This window comes from Phocoena phocoena, chromosome 3 (genome assembly GCF_963924675.1).
Source record: "Phocoena phocoena chromosome 3, mPhoPho1.1, whole genome shotgun sequence".
In the NCBI taxonomy this organism is placed as follows: domain Eukaryota; kingdom Metazoa; phylum Chordata; class Mammalia; order Artiodactyla; family Phocoenidae; genus Phocoena; species Phocoena phocoena.
Genome location: NC_089221.1, coordinates 60481339 through 60499987, shown reverse-complemented (window position 1 = coordinate 60499987; position 18649 = coordinate 60481339). Strand labels below are relative to the sequence as shown.

At 44.0% G+C, this 18649-nt stretch overlaps 1 protein-coding gene across 2 annotated transcripts in view; it reads right to left on the bottom strand.

Annotated features, from left to right (window-relative positions):
- Positions 1–5222: 5222 nt before the first annotated feature.
- The window catches only part of SV2C (synaptic vesicle glycoprotein 2C), a 182254-nt gene continuing 168827 nt past the window's right edge, over positions 5223–18649 (bottom strand). For both annotated transcript variants that reach the window (XM_065873532.1, XM_065873531.1), the window contains exon 12: positions 5223–5406. In XM_065873532.1, the coding sequence (XP_065729604.1) occupies positions 5223–5406 (184 nt within the window). The remainder of the gene's footprint in view (positions 5407–18649) is intronic.

The window sequence follows — 18649 nt, the reverse complement described above, 5'->3', positions numbered from 1 at the left end:
GCTTGGCTTCCCGCCAGGATATTTAAAGAAATAGCACTCGTATGGCTCCATTTTTCTCATTTTCCAAGTATGTACTAGTTAGTAGTCCCTCCAACAAAGGCTAAATAATTGGGGGGCTTTCTCCTCCTGTCAAAGATATTCCCAATTTCTGAGTAGTTCCTGCTCTGCCCATGGTAGGCTATTCCTTCTTTTTTTTTTTGTTTTAACATCTTTACTGGAGTATAATTGCTTTACAATGATGTGTTAGTTTCTGCTGTATAACAAAGTGAATCAGCTATACATATACATGTATCCCCATATCTCCTCCCTCTTGCATCTCCCTCCCACCCTCCCTATCCCACCCCTCTAGGTGGTCACAGAACACCAAGCTGATCTCCCTGTGCTATGTGGCTGCTTCCCACTAGCTAGCTATTTTACATTTGGTATTGTATATGTCCGTACCACTCTCTCACTTCGTCCCAGCTTACCCTTCCCCCTCCACGTATCCTCACGTCCATTCTCTACGTCTGCGTCTTTATTCCTGTCCTGCCCCTAGGTTCTTCAGAACCTTTTTTTTTTTTTAGATTCCATATACATGTTTATTTCTTTTAAATTTGGGAAAATAACACTTTGTGTTTATGGGGCGGGGGTAACAACAGGTAATGGGGGTCAATATGAGGACCCCCCATTATAGATGCTTTCTCTTACATTCTCCCTGTTTCCCTGCCCTTATTTAAGTCCTTAATTAAGGGTTAACTAACTACACACAGCACAGCGCCTCAACCTAGCACATGAAAGTTATTCAATAAATATTTATTGATGAGATGACAAGAGATCAGGGGATGTTCTGCCCAGCTCTTTCCTCCACCCAGTGCTGTTAGCCTGCAACTATGGCCCATGAACTGTATCCTTGTCACTCAAAATCCTGAGATTACTAAACTGGATCAAGGTCTTGGTTGAGCAAGACAGAAGTCAGCCCTGGCAATGGCTGTGCCTGGTTGGTGAGACACCATTGGTAGGAGGAATGGTCAATATTTAGAGCAAAAGAACATCACATGGAGAACTGTCACTCCATACCTGAAACAATGCAGGGACACGCAACACATCTAGAAGACACTTACAATTCTGTCTACGTTACAGATTGTGAGAGAAGCTGTACTCAAAACACACTTTGCTTGGCAGAAACATAAACTGTAAGAAATGTGTAGTCCATTTCAGAGTGCCCTACTGTGTAGGTTTCTTTTCATTGTGGCAACTTGACTGCTGTTTCTGTAGGTTTGTACCTTGACTGAGTTCAACATGATATGGGGGTTCATGGAAAACCAAACATACAGCCAACACGCCCTTAACAATCAACCGACTGTCTTTCCGTGATACCAGGTGAAGGCCAAATTCAGACATTTCCGGCTTCAGAGCCTTGAATGCATGAACAAGTGAAGTGCATTACTGAAGAAATAGGTAGAGGCCATTTTGATATTAAGCAGAAAAAAATGGAGAATATCATATTCTGTTTTGATTGGCAGAGGGAATCAGAAGCTATTCCCATGGAATGCTTTCAAAATGATCCCAGGGCTGAGAAAATCTCAGTTCTGCCCTAATCTCTTCATTAGAAACTTCTCAACATCTTGGACTCTCCCTTTGGTCACTACATGTCTTTTCCCACCTCTCTCTTGATATCTCAAGACATCCAGAAATGCAGCTACGCAGTTTGGTGCAAACGTGAGCTTAGGCTTGGTGAGTTTTGTAAGTGAAGGTGCATTTGCCAACTCAGGTGAAATCACTTTAAAACTCTGCTTCTGAAGGCCTAGGTCTGCATAAGGCCATGCTTCAAGAATAAAACGGAGTAGAGTCAGGAGAGCTATGGAATGCAGCCTTTGTGACAGGACTGTGATCAGAGAGTCTTCTAACTGTCTGCATCCCTACAGGGTGGGCCCTTTCCTTGGCAGGCGCTGGGAACTGTCAAACCAGCAGTGAATGGAGATAACGCTCAGGGTCCTAAGAAGCTGGCAGCACAAACAACATGGGAACCACGCTCTTGCCTCTCCCACAGCGGCTTCCCAAACAACTTCCTGAGCTCTTGCATGTTTATCTATTTCCTAATTTTTCAGTTTCTAAACTCAACCTATTTGGTGCTTGTAAAGAAGAGCTTAGCATAAGAAGAAGATAGTAAGATGAAACTATTTTCATGACGATACTCTAGAATCTTAGACTAGTCCCAGTAGCAAACTAGTCCCAATCCACAGATGGGAAAACTGGGGACCAGAGATGTTCAATGACCTACGTTCTCCTCAACAAGATCTGGGTCTCATTATTGGTTAGTGGGGGAATTTGGGTGAGGACCCATCTATCTTATCTCCCAGCATCAGTCTTCTGGGTGTAAGATGACCACTAGCTGTTGGGTTCGGCTTCCAAGGCAGCGAGATTAAATGAGAGGAGGTTAAGACAGGAGGGTAAGACCCATTACTGGGGGTATAATGTATAGGACTTTCAGTTTGGAGCAGCTGGATTTTTTCCTACTGAGAGGACCAGTGATAATAACAGGATTCTGGAGCATTCTGGATTGATTCAAAGAGCTATTAGGAAATTTTAGATAGAAAAGGAGTTGGAAATATAGGAGCCAGCGGGAGTGTTTCCTAGGATTTCATTTGCGCACATGCTCTCATTTTCTTTCTACTGCAGGTGAAATGAGTTGCTGGCTGCACGTCCGTGTGCCAACAGCCTGCTACACTGATAGAACTGGGAGTTTCTGTTTAATCGCATGGCTCTACCTTAATCCTGCTGACCCCAAAACAAGCCGGACAGGCCACACCACATACTTTGGGAAGAACTTGAGCTCTCTCACGGAAAATGACGGTGATGGGGACAACGAGAAGGAGGCAGGGACACTGCAGGAAAAGTGGAAAAGGTGGTGACCAAGAAGGTTTGTGACCACAGACTGTCCAGGAGATTAGAAGAGATCCCTCTTGGGCCACCTGGGAGGTTTGGATTAAGTGACAAGAAGGTCAAGAAAGGTCATTCTGAAGGGGATGCGTGGTGGCAGGTCTCATCCAGTGCAGTTCTGCTGGCTTATCCCATTCTGACCTAACCCAGGGTTCAGATAAAATACCACGTAAACCGTACTCTGGAGATGTGATGCATTTAGAACTACGACAGACATTTGAGACACTTCCAAAAGTAAAGACAGTCCAGTAAGCAAAGTTAACTGCTGCAGAAGATCTACAGACAGCAATACCCATGCACATTTCTCTTTTGAATGGCTTGACGGAGATACACATTACTTTTGCAGTTATTACCACACATGCTACATTCAACTAAAAAACCTGCTCAGGTCCCCAAATATGTCTTTTGTAAGAAGATAAATCAAGGGGTAGGTAGGTGAGGAAATGAGTACGAATGGAAGAGCATACAGAATACGTTCGGGGGTTGTCTGACTGTCATCTTCGTTTGCCAATAATATTCCAGGAGGCAGAGGTGAAAAAAAGTTCTGTTTCTTTCCTGCTTTGTTGATATTGTTCTAATAGATCTCGTCTAGTCTTTATTGATTTTCCTTCTTTCTGCCACCATTGCAGTTTGGGGTTTGAGTTTTCCTGATGCTCTGGCCCTGAGCCCGCATCCCCAGGGAACCACCCTCATCCGGCCAGCCCCCGACACCAGGCTGCCCGCCCTGTACAGGCCTGAATTACTTCAAGGGAGAGTCGATTAATGGCTTCTGTTCATGAAAGAAGCTTTTCACAGAGCCTCAACTCTGCTGTCTGGAGCTCTCGGAGGATCAGGCGGAAGGGGAGAGAGAGGCGGAGTGGTCTGTGGGGTTAAGACATCTTTGAATGTAATGACTATTGGAAACAAAGGCTCTCCCTTCCTGGAGGCCCCAGGGTCGTGGCCTGTTGGAAACGCCTACAATAAGTAATAAGGATAACCCTCTACCAAGACATCGAGAGTTTAAAAAAGGACTATTGTTTTAATATGGGATTTATTCCTGGCTGCTGGTCATCACTGCAAGTCTACCTGGAGGCTTCAGATTTCAAAGATGAGTAAAAAGGACCAGCGTGGAGGAGGGGCAGCCCCAGGGGTGAGAAGGTCACAGAGCTGACAGCCGTGGGAATGTCCTGCCGACCTCTCTCTTCAGGCCCAGGCAGACTCCAGAGGTAACACGAGCAGCCAGACCCACCAGGAGATGCTGCCCTTGTCTGCCCGAGGGCCCCCTGGAGCACAGCAGGCTGTGATTTCACACAGATGCAGCAGCCAGGAACACACCGACCAGTGCACCGGCCTAGCCAAGCCATGCGCATTGCTAGTAGGAAGTCCAATGTCAACTTCCCAGGGGTACTCTAGACGAGAGAGTTTGGGTGAAGGGCAGACTCAGGTGGGCAGACCCAGTTAGAAAGTGGCTTTTTTCCCTTGAATCTGCTACCTGACAAGGTCAATGGCAGCTGGGGGTGGGGTGGCGGGTGGGGATGAATGTCGGTTCACGATCCCCCTGAGTTCTGACTTTCTAATATTCTGAACCACGTGCCGCGGTCACAGACATAATTACAGGCCCTGTTCCTCGTGCTTTTCAGAAGTTTCACCGGGGGCTTTCTGGCAGAAGTCCTGCTCGTACAGCTCAGAGATCTTTGCTGCCAACAGCAGAGCCCCTATTTTTCTTGTCAGCAGAGACAGTCACGTTAACTGTCAAGCCTGAAAGAGCCCCACCCAGCTCTGTTTGGTGTCACGTGGTTTTTTTTTTTTTTTTTTTTTGAAAGGCCCTGCTGTAACAGCAAGAATTGCTGGGTGTCCTTTTCTAAGTAAACAGGAAATATCACTCTGTTTGAAAAAAAAAAAAGAATCCCTCTTCTCAGCACAAATGCGATAATACGCCAACTTATCTTTCCCGTGAATGTTGAATTAGGAGCAGCCCAGTCCTCTTATAGCAGCCCAGCCCTCTTCTTAGCTTCTGAACCTTCAGTGAGCAGAATCTCCGGAAGGCCCGGCTGACCAGCACATTTTAAAAATCCTTCCACTGATTTCTGGGAGGCAGTAGCATCACAGTTAGGAAAGACAACGATGCATGAAAACAAACAAACAAACTGCAAAATCACATTTAAGGGGCGAGATGGTACGCATCTAAATTTTAGTCGCAGCAAGAATTAGTGTTTTGGTATTTGACCGCTTTTCTATATCTGAAAAAGCTGGAGCCTTGAGTCAGTCGGGAGAGTTGACACGGGGCAGCAGAAAGAAACACAGGATGGATGGCTTTTTTTCCATTACATCAGGACCTGGGTTCGTGTGTCAGGCAGGCGCAACCCCACCAGTCCTCCACACACGAGCACGGTGGAGGCCAGCAGGATGGGGATTGCTTTGGTGATGCTGACCAGGGAGCCGAATATTAAGTTTCCGAGGACGGCCGCTGCTTTGCACAGTGCATTCAAGAAGCCAAAGCCTGTTGCCCTGCAAAGGACAGAGATATGGACAAGGTTGAGAAAGTGTCTTCCAAGAGTCCAACTTTAGACACAAATGTCTTCTAGGATAATTTTCAAAGATCTTCAAGTAGACTGTTTTGTACGTCCTTAGAGCAAGTAATCAAATATTTGTCAGCACATTTGCAAGTAGAGAACCCCAGCTGTTGGTATTGTTCCTTCAGCCCTCTGTTGACTTTCTTGCCACCTCAACTCATTCTTATTCTGCCCATGAGTTTATTGTGAAGAGAAAGAGAAAGGACATTTCAGGGAGTCAGAAAAGTTACATTAAATTGAAATGTATGACGATGTATTTCTTTAAATTTTACTTTTTACTCCCTATCTCCTCTTATCTTAATTCGTGTGTGAGGTTTTAAATACTTAAAGTGCATGGAACTTTCAGAGAAAATCAGGGATGACTGGGTTGTACTTGCATCGTTCTGGCACCATGGAAGTGAACTCTCATACTCTTGTCCCAGATGTTTTTGGTAGCGGGCAGAAACTGAACCCTGAGCTGGGTGGCCACCAATGAGCCAGTGACACATTTCTTACACCCTCACCAGAGTCCAGGTGGGAAATCAAGCCCAAGACAATATTACAGAGGAAATCAGATTGTAGGCCCACAGAAGATCCTATTTAACTCTGCTGACATATAATATGTGTACGTGGTATATGAATAAGACACATCCCATTTCTTAAGACATTCTTTGGAAAAGAAAAATTTTACTATCTTTATGGGTGTTGAATGTTAATTTTACTGTGGTTTTCTAGGCAAGACATTTAATTTTGTTCATAAGAGTACTGATACTGCTGACATCATGAGATAATATGAATTTCCTCTGCCTTTATGCCGGCTCCCTGTTATTTGCCCGTCACCGGGTATATGTGTGTAATAAAGGCACATTGAATGCAGGGTTCACTGTTGGATACCTTTATCCCCCTCCAGAGGGAAATGCATTTTATATACCGTAAAATGCAGGACTTAGTACACATCTTTCTTTGATTGATTTGTAAATTTGTTTACTGTAGGTTTTCCCTTGGCCAGTCAGAACAACTACTCGTCACGACGTATGCTATTCCTAGTGATATTTTCTACAACGTGTAGATATTTATTGTGGGTATTATCCAGCCATTCCCCTTCCCATACCATAAGAAAGGAATAAGCACCCCTCCTGTGCTGTAGGAACTGAGCCATTGATTTTGCTGGTGAGAACAGACCTAAGAAACAGCAGCAAGCACTGCCTTTCTTTTTTGGCCAAGACACCTAGAAAGTCGAGTAAGTGGCCTCTGCAGTGTTGCAAAGTTGCCAACTGTTTGGATCTTGGAAGGGGTGTAACAGAATCTCTGATGGAGAAAAACAGGAACTTCTTGAGAAGAGGGTAAGCTCATTTTGTATTCTTCCTCTTCTTTTTGGTTTGTTTTTAAACAAAGAGACTAGTAATAGCAACAACCACCAGAAAGATAAGGAGATTTGATGTACTGATAACTATTTTCAAATGAAATTGCTTGAGGTTACACACTGAGTACCATAGAAGACTTAAGCAGAATGACATCATCATCTACCCCACCCCCACCTCCATGGAGAGGCCAGGAGGCCAAACTGTCTATTTTTTTTTTTTAATTAAAAGACTTTTTTTGAGCAGTTTTTGGGCTCCAAAAAATTGAGTGAAGAGAAGAGAGAATTTCCATATAGCCCCTCACCTTCCACCCCTATTATTAACATCTTAGTATGGCACATTTGCTACAATTGACGAGCCAATATTAATATATTACTGTGAACTAAAGTCCATAGTTTACATTAGGGTTCACTGTGTTGTGTATTCTATGGGCTTTGACAAACGTATAATGACATGTATCCACCATTATAGCATCATACAGAATAACAGTTTCACAGCCCTAAAAATCCTGGCAGCCACAGATCCTTTTACTATCTCCATAGTTTCACCTTTTCCAGAATGTCATATAATTCAAATTATATAGTATGTAGCCTTTTCAGATTGGCTTCTTTCACTTTGTTTAAACTACATTTTAGTTTCTAGATTCTAGAGTCATAAATTACCCAATGCATCTTATGGTAGTGAGATAAGCTGTATTGTTCTGGGGAAAATGGCTAGCGTGTATGTTGCTGATAAGCGAAAGGGAAACATTCTGTATGAAGAAGTCTCTTGATCACAAAACTTCAGCATGAGCCATGAGGAATTTACATCTGGGTTAAAATAACCATATTTTGCCAAGCTATAAGCCTCTGGTACAACTCAGAACAGGGTAAAAAATACAGGCAGTTATCTCCTTTCATTACCGAAACTATAACAGAGGAACAGACAACTTCCTGAGATCTCCAAGCAGCAATAAGAGAGATGCATCAGGAACATCTGGTGTCAGAAGCCGCTAAAAAATACGATCAAATTCTAATTTCTTAAGAATCTCCATTTTCATTTACCACGCAGAGGCAGTTCTTCAGATAATAATCTGGTGTGGCTACAAAGCATATAGCCTCCTTAAATTACTGTGGGCATTCCAGAAAACATGACTGTCCTTTCCTTGGATAAGTAAATTATTTCTTCAAATAATTGAAGCTGGAGGGTGTGATTTTCTACACACAGGAGACACAGTTGTATTAGAAAAATTATTCTCAAAGTGGTTCTCCCTTGGGGTTATCTGTTGATCAGTAAACAAGCTTTTAGTTCATTTATTCCCTTGTTCTTATTTAAAGGAAGGTTATGAACTTCTGCAGACATCCTAAGCACAGGTCACTTTGTCCTCATCAAGGCCTTGGAGGGTGACGAGCTCAGAGCTGGCAGAGCCCAATTGGACTTAACTGACTTCCCAGCAGTAGGAAAAGCTACTGCATTTTTTTTCCAGACCAAAGATGTTCTGTGTCTTCTCTTAACCAACAAGCACCCAAGAGGAAGAATGCAATAATCTGTTGTCTTTTTACAAGTTCCATTCCTTGTTCCCCTACCTCTCCAGCCAGAATCCCTTGTTTTCAATTCTTGCTGAACCTATTTATTGAAATCTTTTAAAGGGAAATTCTTTTCCCAACAGTACCCTGTGACTGCAGCAGCCCTGTTCCCCATTCCATTAAGGTGATCCTTCTCCCTGCACCATTAACTCCCTCTGATGCTGGTGCAGGCAGCAGGCTTGCTGCAGTGCTTAGGCTCAGCTGATGGGGGATGGGGCCACCAGAGCATACCCTCACCACAGCTGCGCTGTGGCTTCTTCTCCAGGGCCTTCACAATGCTGTGGGTTCTAGTGCATTTATATCGTTTTATACTTTAATTGGTGGCCAGGAGGGCTTCCCTGGTAGCGCAGTGGTTAAGAATCCACCTGCTAATGCAGGGGACACGGGTTCGAGCCCTGGTCCAGGAAGATCCCACATGCCGCGGAGCAACTAAGCCCGTGCACCACAACTACTGAGCCTGTGCTCTAGAGCCCGCAAGCCACAACTACTGAAGCCCGTGTGCCTAGAGCCTGTGCTCCACAACAAGAGAAGCCACCGCAATGAGAAGCCCGCACACTGCAACGAAGAGTAGCCCCCGCTCGTTGCAACTAGAGAAAGCCCACGTACAGCAACGAAGACCCAATGCAGCCAAAAATAAAAAAAATAAATAAAAAATTAAAAAAAAATTGGTGGCCAGGAAAAGGAGACTCCATTCTGGATAGTGAGGATAGTTTTGCCTTCACATCCAGCCTCTTTCTTATTTGGTTTTTCTGACTTCAATGCAGGGTCAGCCCTAGGTTTTTTGAGGCTCCTGGGAAGACGAAAGGGTCACTGAATAATGGCAGCACTTAGACAACGCCTGGCACATGGTACATATGCTGGTGTTAGCCATTGTTTTAAACACTAGCTGAAATATCTGACCCATCGACTGATGAAATTAGGAAAAAAAATTAAATGTTACATTTTGAAAAGACCTGAAATTGTGTAGAGTGTAGATCCAGACTCAGCTCATGGAATTTACCTGTTAAAGGGTAAAGTGTGAGCCTTCTTTTGGTCTAGTCTAAGCTCTGGAAATGAACTTTTTCCAGACAACTCAGTTAAGTCATTGGCAGAAGTTACTTTAGCATGGGACATTTTGGAAAGTATAGGCAGTCCTAAAATCAGAAATACATGTGATCTAAAGATTCATCTGGGAGTCGGCTATTTAAAACACAATGAATTTAATTTTTCTCATAGAAACAATAATACGAATGATGGCTAGCTTCCCAGATTAATCTAAAAAAGCTATTTTAACACTGAATCCGTCTGAGCAATTGGACTACAATGCTGAGAGCACTAGAAACCCCTTGAATATTTGTTTAATAAGCAAATTGGTTCTTAATATGGTCCTAATACACATCTTCTATGCATTTATTTATTTACTAACAATCATTCATTAAGCATCTATTATGTGCCTAACACTGCACTAGATACCAGGGACCCCAAAATTAATAAGATGAAGTCTCTTTTTACACTAAGATAGGTGCAGAGAGATCATGATAATACAACATGCTAAGTGCATTAATAGAGATACCCACAGGCTACTACGGGGCCATAGAGGATGTGAAGTGATCTCCCGCTGTGGGTGGAGACAGTTGAAGAAAGGCTTCTCAGAGGGGATGGATGAGAATAGAATTGGTCTTGAAGGAACAGGAAGAGCTTGCAGGTGAGGATGGAATGTGGACAAAGGTGTTCTCTGGCTCTCAAAATACCCTCACATCTCTCTAAAGTATCTCCGTGGTACCCCACTCAGGTGTACCTTAGACATCTTCTCCAAAACCTTCTTGAGTGCCAAATGACCTGCCTCCCTCCAGTCCCCAAACAAGTTTCCCATTTCCTCCTGCAGCTGTTCTCAACTTGGGGTTAGAATAGCAACCCGGTTGAACTACGGTGCAGACATGTGTAACCACAGCCTCACCCAGCCGTGCGCAAAACATCACTTGTGGAGCTTTTAAAACACAGTGATGTGGTCATACCAATGCCTAGGGTCATGCTCCCAGAACTTCTGACTTTACTGCTCTATTGGGAGTCAAGGCATTGGTAGTTTTTAGAAGCCCTGTGTGAGTCTAAGGGGTATCCAGGGCTGAGCACTCTGCAATTCTCCCAGAAATACCTACACTTTTGAATTGATTTCGATTTACTGTTATATACAAAACGCAATTACAAAAGCAAAACATCCGCTCCAGCCCTCCAACAAACGGTTTTTTTTTTTTTTTTTTTTGACGGTACGCGGGCCTCTCACTGTTGTGGCCTCTCCCGTTGCGGAGCGCAGGCTCAGCGGCCATGGCCCATGGGCCCAGCTGCTCCGCAGCATGTGGGATCTTCCTGGACCGGGGCACAAACCCGCGTCCCCTGCATTGGCAGGTGGACTCTCAACCACTGCACCACCAGGGAAGCCCCAACAAACGGTTTTCAGTTCTGAATTTCCTTTAGTGTGCTTCCAATCATATCTATATTTTTGCAAATCACAGGATTTCTACAACTTTGCTTTCTGCTTTCCCCCCAATCATTCCCAAACCTGTTTGTTTGCGTTTTGTTTAAAACGAAATGATTTAGCACATAACCATTATTTCTGTAACCATACCATTGGATAATTAGAGCTTTCTAAATTTGGAGGAACATGAATGAGATTGCCATGAACACCTTCATATATAGGACCTCCTTTGTTTGGATGTGTTCATTAGGGAATATCACGCAGTACAACACAGCCAAGGGAAAATGTTCACGATATGGTGTGGGGAGACCGAGGGCAACCAGGAACACTGAGGCCCACAGGAGAGGAATTAACGTCAAAGGCTTCGCCCAACCTCTTTTCTTTCCCCTCCCTGGGCCTGCTGTCTTATTTACTCAACTTTGCACAGCTCATTTTCACTAGAGGCAGTTTCTCACCTAACCTGCCTCATTTCCTTTTCTTCCAACTCTTGGTTGGACTCTGGGCAGCCATGAAAACTCTCCCTGCTGGACCAGACCTCCTTCCTGCTCCCCTCCTAAGGGTTGGCTTGTACCAACCGCAAGGCTCTCCTGTCAGGGTTTAGCCTTATTTAGATCCTGGCCACATCTCTGGGGTGGGCCTGTGTAGCCTTTTACATTCACTCATTGCAACTTGCTTCAGGGCTGGCACAGGGATGAATGGGATACTTGTGAAATGAACTAAGGAATTTTCTGATATCTTCAAAATACATTGGAAGTATATTTCTGTAATGGGTAGTTTTTTAAATCAACGTTGTTAATTTTACTATTCAAATCTTTATATCTTTGTTTTTGAATTTTATTTATTTTTTCATACAGCAGGTTCTTATTAGTTATCTATTTTATACATATTAGTGTATATATGTCAATCCCAATCTCCCAATTCATCCCACCACCACCACCCCGCCCCGCCACTTTCCCCCCTTGGTGTCCATATGTTTGTTCTCTATATCTGTGTCTCAATTTCTGCCCTGCAAACTGGTCCATCTGTACCATTTTTCTAGGTTCCACATATATGTGTTAATATACGATAAGTAATGGGTATTTTTTAAGAAAACTGAAGTATAGCTGATTTACAATGCTGTGCTAGTTTCTGGTATATGGCAAAGTGATTCAGTTATACATATATATACATATTCTTATTTATTTATCTATCTATTTATTTATTTATGGCTGCATTGGATCTTCGTTGTGGTGCGCGGGCTTCTCATTGCAGGGCTCAGTAACTGTGGTGCGTGGGCTTAGTTGCTCCGTGGCATGGGGGATCTTCCCGGACCAGGGATCGAACCCGTGTCCCCTGAATTGGCAAGTGGATTCTTAACCACTACGCCACAAGCAAAGCCTGTTTTTCATATTCTTTTCCATTATGGTTCATTACAGTATATTGAGTACAGCTCCATGTGCTATACAGTAGGACCTTGTTATTTTATCTATTTTATATATAGTAGTTTATATCTGCTAATCCCAAACGTAATGAGCATTTTAGTGGACATTAGTTGGTCCACGTTTATTTATTGATGCCAGACTATTATCTTGCTTTCGTGGAGGAAAAACCCCGAGTTTCACATTCTGAAATCAGGACAGACTGAATTCAATTGCTTTCTGATCTTCAAAGGAAGAGAAAATTTGTCTCATCTAAGCAGTGAGTATAGGTGTGTGGTCTGTGTGTGTCCTCCTTAATTTGGGAAGATGGCATCCTGCAAGCAGGGCTTTTCTTACTCACAAACAAGTGGAGGACTTACTTGCAGTTTTGAGCCCATAGGAATCCCTGGGCCCAAAGTGGGCTTCCAACTCCCTCCCTCCCCACAACCAACAAGGGTCATCCTATTGCTTGTTCCTGTTGAAATGCAAATATATTCAGGTCAAAATGGAAGCCTTTGTGTCTTATCACTCATCTGATAAACCTCGCTAGGAAGTGAGTCCCTGGGCCAGGGTAAATGATGACAGAATGAAAGTGAGCCCTGGGAGGCAACCTGGAGTTCGTCTAAGGCCATGGTTGATGGACACGGCTGTATATCCCAAACACTGTGTGAGCTTCTTAGAAACTGGTTCCTAGAGGCCCACCCCAGACCTACTGGGATGGTCCTATATGTCACAGACTAGGTATGCCCATGCTGGGAGCCGCACCGAAGGGTCATTACATCTCGGTTTGATGCTAAGGGATCCAGGGCAAGTTACTTTCCCCCCTCTGTGGCTCCTTTTCCTCACCTGAAAATGGAATAAAACTACCTACGCTTGTAGGGTTGGACAGAGGATTAAATAAGGTTAAATGAGATAATCTGAATACTCAGCCTGACTCACCCTTTCATTTCTCAGATGAGAACACCAAGCTCCAGAAAGGTTCAAGGACTAATCTAAAGTTACCCAGCTGCTTTCTGGTAGTGTCCATACCTGAATTCAGGTTTCCTCCACATTGCTGATGGAGAAGCAGGAGGAGAGGAAGATGTTTCCAACAGGCAGTGCTGAATGGGGAAGGGGGAGCTGACAGTTGCTGGCTCTGGAGGACACAGGCCGTGGATGGACAAAGTGGAAGAGGGACACAGAAGGGCAGCGGGGGAGAACTGAACAGGAATGCTCCCTCACTCACAACTGGTCCAACTAGCTTACCTTGAAGAGTAGGGAGCCAGACCCCACACAGGGAGGAAGACTATCACCCATAACCAGCCAGATTGTAAAAAGCATCTTTTTTTCCATCTTTCTATCTTTTCATCTATCAGTCATTCACCTGGAGTTCTGGTAGTGAATAAGGAAAACAAAGTCCTGCTCTCAAGGAGCTCACATTCTAGTGGGTGACAGACAGTAAACAAATGTACACCCTAACATCCTATCATCATATGGTCTGGGAGGTAATTTGCTTTAAAAGTACATCAGTATAAAGATAAGTTGTCTCTATACCCATAGAATTTAAAACATGTTAATCAGGAATTAACAGGCCAGAGGTGATTACTTAGGGCTTTAACTATCATTTTAGAAATCTACATGAGAAGGTTTGTTAATGAAAATGGAGATCAGTTTTCATTGGTGATATGAGCGCTTGATATGCAGTTGACTAGAATGTTCTGCCCTTAGCACGATGGATGGACAAGCATCCTCCAAGCCCCGCAACCTGGTGAAATGGTACCCTTGGTCCAGATTCCAGACTCTAGAGCCCACTGGTCCTGGACTCTGCTGCCTGCCCAGCCCCAAGTCTGGTGGTCCTGCTGTCAGCATGTCATGTCCATGGCCCTTTCAGGCAAGGGCAGAGAGATGGACTTCCCTGGAGTCAAGAACGGGCTGTAGGACTGTTTTTGTGACCATTTGCACATTTGGTAGGATTTGCTGCCATTTAATTCATCCCCTGGGGGTGAGGTGGTGGGTGAAGGCCCGCCCCCCCCAACTTTCCACTTCTAACTTCCAGAGACAAAAATGATCTGACATTTGCTGAATGGCCAAAGTGACTCAGGTCACATAAAATATAAACATATATAATGATATGGGCTCTAAAAAAAAATAAGCAGGGCAAAGGGAAATGGATGGAGTGCAGGTTGGTTAGAAAAGATGACTGAATCAAAGATTCCTTCATCTCAAAAATCTTTAAACAATAAGTGAGGTCTTTATCTTCATGGGCACAGATGTAGAATCTCCTCATTTTATATCTCAAACAACTGAGGCACAGTTACTCTGAGTGGTCTTCCTGAGGTCACACAGCTGGCCGGTAAGAGATCCAGGATTAAAGAACTTCAGGTCTGAGCTCCCAGAAGGAATGGGGAACTTCTTTGTCTAAGCAAACACAGCCCTAAGGGGAGGGGCTTAGGTTGGTTAATTCTGGGCAGATGTTTTAATTTTAGCTCATCAAGGAAGAGGACCAACCCAGAGCACTGGGTGACAGCAGCAGCTGCCCAGGATGAGCAGGGAACAGCAGGTGGGAACAATCGGGGGTTTATTTTCTCATCCTTTCTGAGGTCATATCTAAAACTGGGCATGTGTAAGGGTGGGGAGGAAGAAGGAGGCCAGTGGCCAGAGAAATCCTGGAGCAGGTTGCTAGAAGAATCCCCGTGAGACAGGCATGCTGGGCTGAGGGACTCTGTGCAGAGTTGGTGGCTAGTGGGGACAGCCTCGGTTTCATCACTTACAAGGTGGGAGCTCCTTGCCCTGAGCTCCATGGAGGAGGGGTAAGAATGGCTCTGGGCCATATGGAGATAGGAAGTGTGAGCCGGGGAGCTCCCAGCAGGAAGTCGCTGCCTGGATGCAGAAGGACACGCAGGCTGGAACTCAGAACCAAAATGAACCAGAGCATGTGCTGCCTCTAGAGATCTTCCTTGACTTACTATGAGTTACATCCCTCCAAACCCATCATAAGTTGAATGTATCATAAGTCAGAAATGCATTTAATAACCCTACCGAACATCATAGCTTAGCCTAGCGTCCTTTAAATGTGCTCAGAACACATACATTAGCCTGCAGTTGAACAAAATCATCTAACGCAAAGCCTATTTCATAATAAAGTGTTAAATATCTCATGTAATTTACTGAATGCTGCATAGAAAGTGAAAAACAGAATGGTTGTATATATGTTCCTTCAAGTCTCAGCTCAGATGTCACTCCTTCTAAGGAACCCTTTCTTCTGCTTTCAGAACACCATGTCCTTTCCCCACAATAACCCTGACCACACTGTGTTGTGTCTGATGTTCACTTGTCCTTGAGCTCCATGAAAGTAATGACCACAAAGTAATGACCACGAATGGCTTATTCACGGTTGTATCACAGGCACTCCAAAAAAAGTTGTTGTGTAAATAAATGAACAATATTAAAAGTCATATTGAGATGGAGTAGACATACTTTTCTTATTCTTCCTACTAAATACAGCTAAAAGTCCTGGATGTTATAAAACAAACCTAAGAAGACTCTGGAAGATAAAGAAAAAAGGCAGAGCAGCTGGGGACCTGGGGAATGGTGGCTTCCTGAATTTTCTTTTTGCCGCATACATCTGAGACTTGGAACTGACGAAGCTGGCAAAAAGAAATACCAACAGGTACAGATTTCAATAACACCCCAACCAGAGCCTGCTCTCTCTACCCAAAGGACCAGGATAGAGGCAGCCTAGCAAGACAGAAAACGTTTAGACAACAACCTCGCTTCTCCAACCAAATACTGGAAAAAAGTGCAACCCAACGGCCAGCCACACCAGCAAAGGCCGAGTGGAGAACCTAGACTTCCATCCTCATGAACCTGTAATGAGGGGCCTCAACATCACCATTGGGGTGGTGTCAGGGAAGGCTAAGTAGGAAGCTGGGATTTTCATCCCTGCTGGCCAGTAATGAGTTTGTCCCTCCATGGTATTGGTTATCTTGAGGGGAGCCTGGACTCCCACCACTGTGCAGCAGGCATGAGGACACCCTTTCTTGGCTGTCAATGGAGGCTGAGTGGTAACCTGGACATCTATCTCCACCTGGCAATAATGGGGTAGTGCACCCCTTCCCCTCCCAGAGAGATGTCTGAGAATGCCAACCAAAACCAAAGGCTTAAATAAGATCAGAAGTCTCAGAACATAATATGAAAATGACTGCTTTCAACTGAATATCATTTATCATCCAAATAACCAGGAAGAGCTCAAACAGAATGACAAAAAACAATTGAGATGCCAACATTGACATGACAGAGATGTTAACATTATCTGATAAAGCTTTTAAAGCTGTCATAATAATGCTTCAATGAGCAATTATGAACACACTTGAAACTCGAACACACAGAAATACAGAACACATCATGAAAAAATAGAAAGCCTCAGCAAAGAAATAAAAGACATAAAGAAGGACCAAACTGAAATTTTAGAACTGAAAAATCCAATAACCAAAATAAAAAGCCTAGTGATTGGGCTCAACGGCAGAATGAAGGAGAGAGTGAAAAGAATCAGTAAATTGAAGACAGAACAATAGACACCATCCAATCTGAAAAATAAGGAGAACATAGACTAAAAAAAAAAGTTAACAGAGCATCAGGGACCTGTGGGACTCTAACAAAAGACCTAATACTTATATCACTGGAGCCCAAGCAGGAGAAGAGAAAGTATTCAAATAAATAATGGTTGAAATTTGAAATAATGGCTCACAAATTTGGCAAGAGATACAAACCTACAGATTCGAGAAGCTGAGTGAATCCCAAATGTGATAACCCAAAGAAATCCGCACCAAGACAAAGAAAAAAGTCTTGAGAGCAGCCAGAAGCAACACTTCACCTATAGGGAAAAACAGATTGCTATATTCCCCCCTCTAAAAATGTTGCACCTGTTTTTAGAATTCCCACAACAGTCTCTGAGAAGTAATTTCACCCTCACCCACTCCAGTTAACACTGAGTTTTTATCAGTCTTTAAAATCTTGGCTTTTCTGCATAATAAAAGAAAATTACGTATCACCATTGCAATTCTAAAAACAGGTGCAACATTTTTAGAGGGGGGAATCTAACAATCTAACTGTTTTTCCCTATAGGTGAAGTGTTGTCTCTGGTGGCTTTCAAGATTTTTTTCTTTGTCTTGGTGTGGATTTCTTTGGCTTATCATGTTTGGGATTCATTCAACTTCTTGAACTTGAGGGGCTCCCAGATGGTTTCTAGATGGGGGCTGGTCTCCAGAAAAACTAACCATGTGATTAGAGGGTTGGAACTTTCAGCCTATCCCACCCTCACCTCAGGGAGGGGAGAGAGGCTGGAGACTGAGTTCAACCAGCAGCGGCCAATGATTTAATCAATCACGTCTACATAATGAAACCTCCATAAATCTGGAGAGCTTCCCGATTGGTGAACGCATCCACATGCCAGCAGGGTGGTGTACCCCCCAACTCCAGGATGACACAGGCTCCTGTACTTGGGAGTCTTCTGGACCTCACCCTATGTGCACTTCGTTTTATTATACTTGGAAGATATTGTGTTTTTTACAAATTGACCATTTGTGGCAACCCTGGGTCTAGCACGTCTATCAGCATCATTTTCCCAACAGTATTTGCTCACTCCCTGTCTCTTTGTCACATTTTGGTAATTCTCACAATATTTCAAATGTTTCCATTACTATTATATCTGTTGTGGTGATCTGTAAATGAAACCAAACAGGACCCTGTGGTGCTTCTGGGATGGAAGCCCTTCTTTGTTTGTAGGGAACAGCCTCCAGCCACCATGAGGCCTCCCTAAGTCCCAAAGGGCAGATTCAAACAGTTGCCAGTCAGGGAAGGGAGGGGATGCTGAGACTAGGGAGGAGCAGCCAGGAAACAAGAGTGAAGCCTTGGGGCAGGGTCCTGGTTCCGCCTCAAGGGAGACACATAACAATATCTTTGAGCTCTTCTGCAGAACTAAAACCCCCAACAAATGGAAGATGTGAACCTATTTGATGAAGCATTCTTCATTCCAGAGAGGAGGTCACAGTTTGATAACCTTGAATCTCATAACCCCAGATAACCTGAGATAACCCCAGAATCTCATCAGGAGACCACCTTAGGCCAGATCAAAGGAATGCAGGCCTTTCGCACACCCTGATCTTTATCAGCAACCCCACCCTTGAACCATTGCTATGGAACTCACCAGATCCTCCTGGGTTGGGACACACAGTTTTGAGGGCATGAGCCCACTGTGTCCCCCTTTGCCTGGCAAAGCAATAAAGCTATTCTTTGCTACTTCACCCAAAACTCTGTCTCTGAGATTCAACTTGGCACTGGTGCACAGAGGCCAAGTTTCGGCATCATTACCAGAAAGAGCAAGCGATTAGAGGTTGGCACTGGGAATGGGGGAAACAGGGCTGGAGATTAAGTTCTATAAAAACTT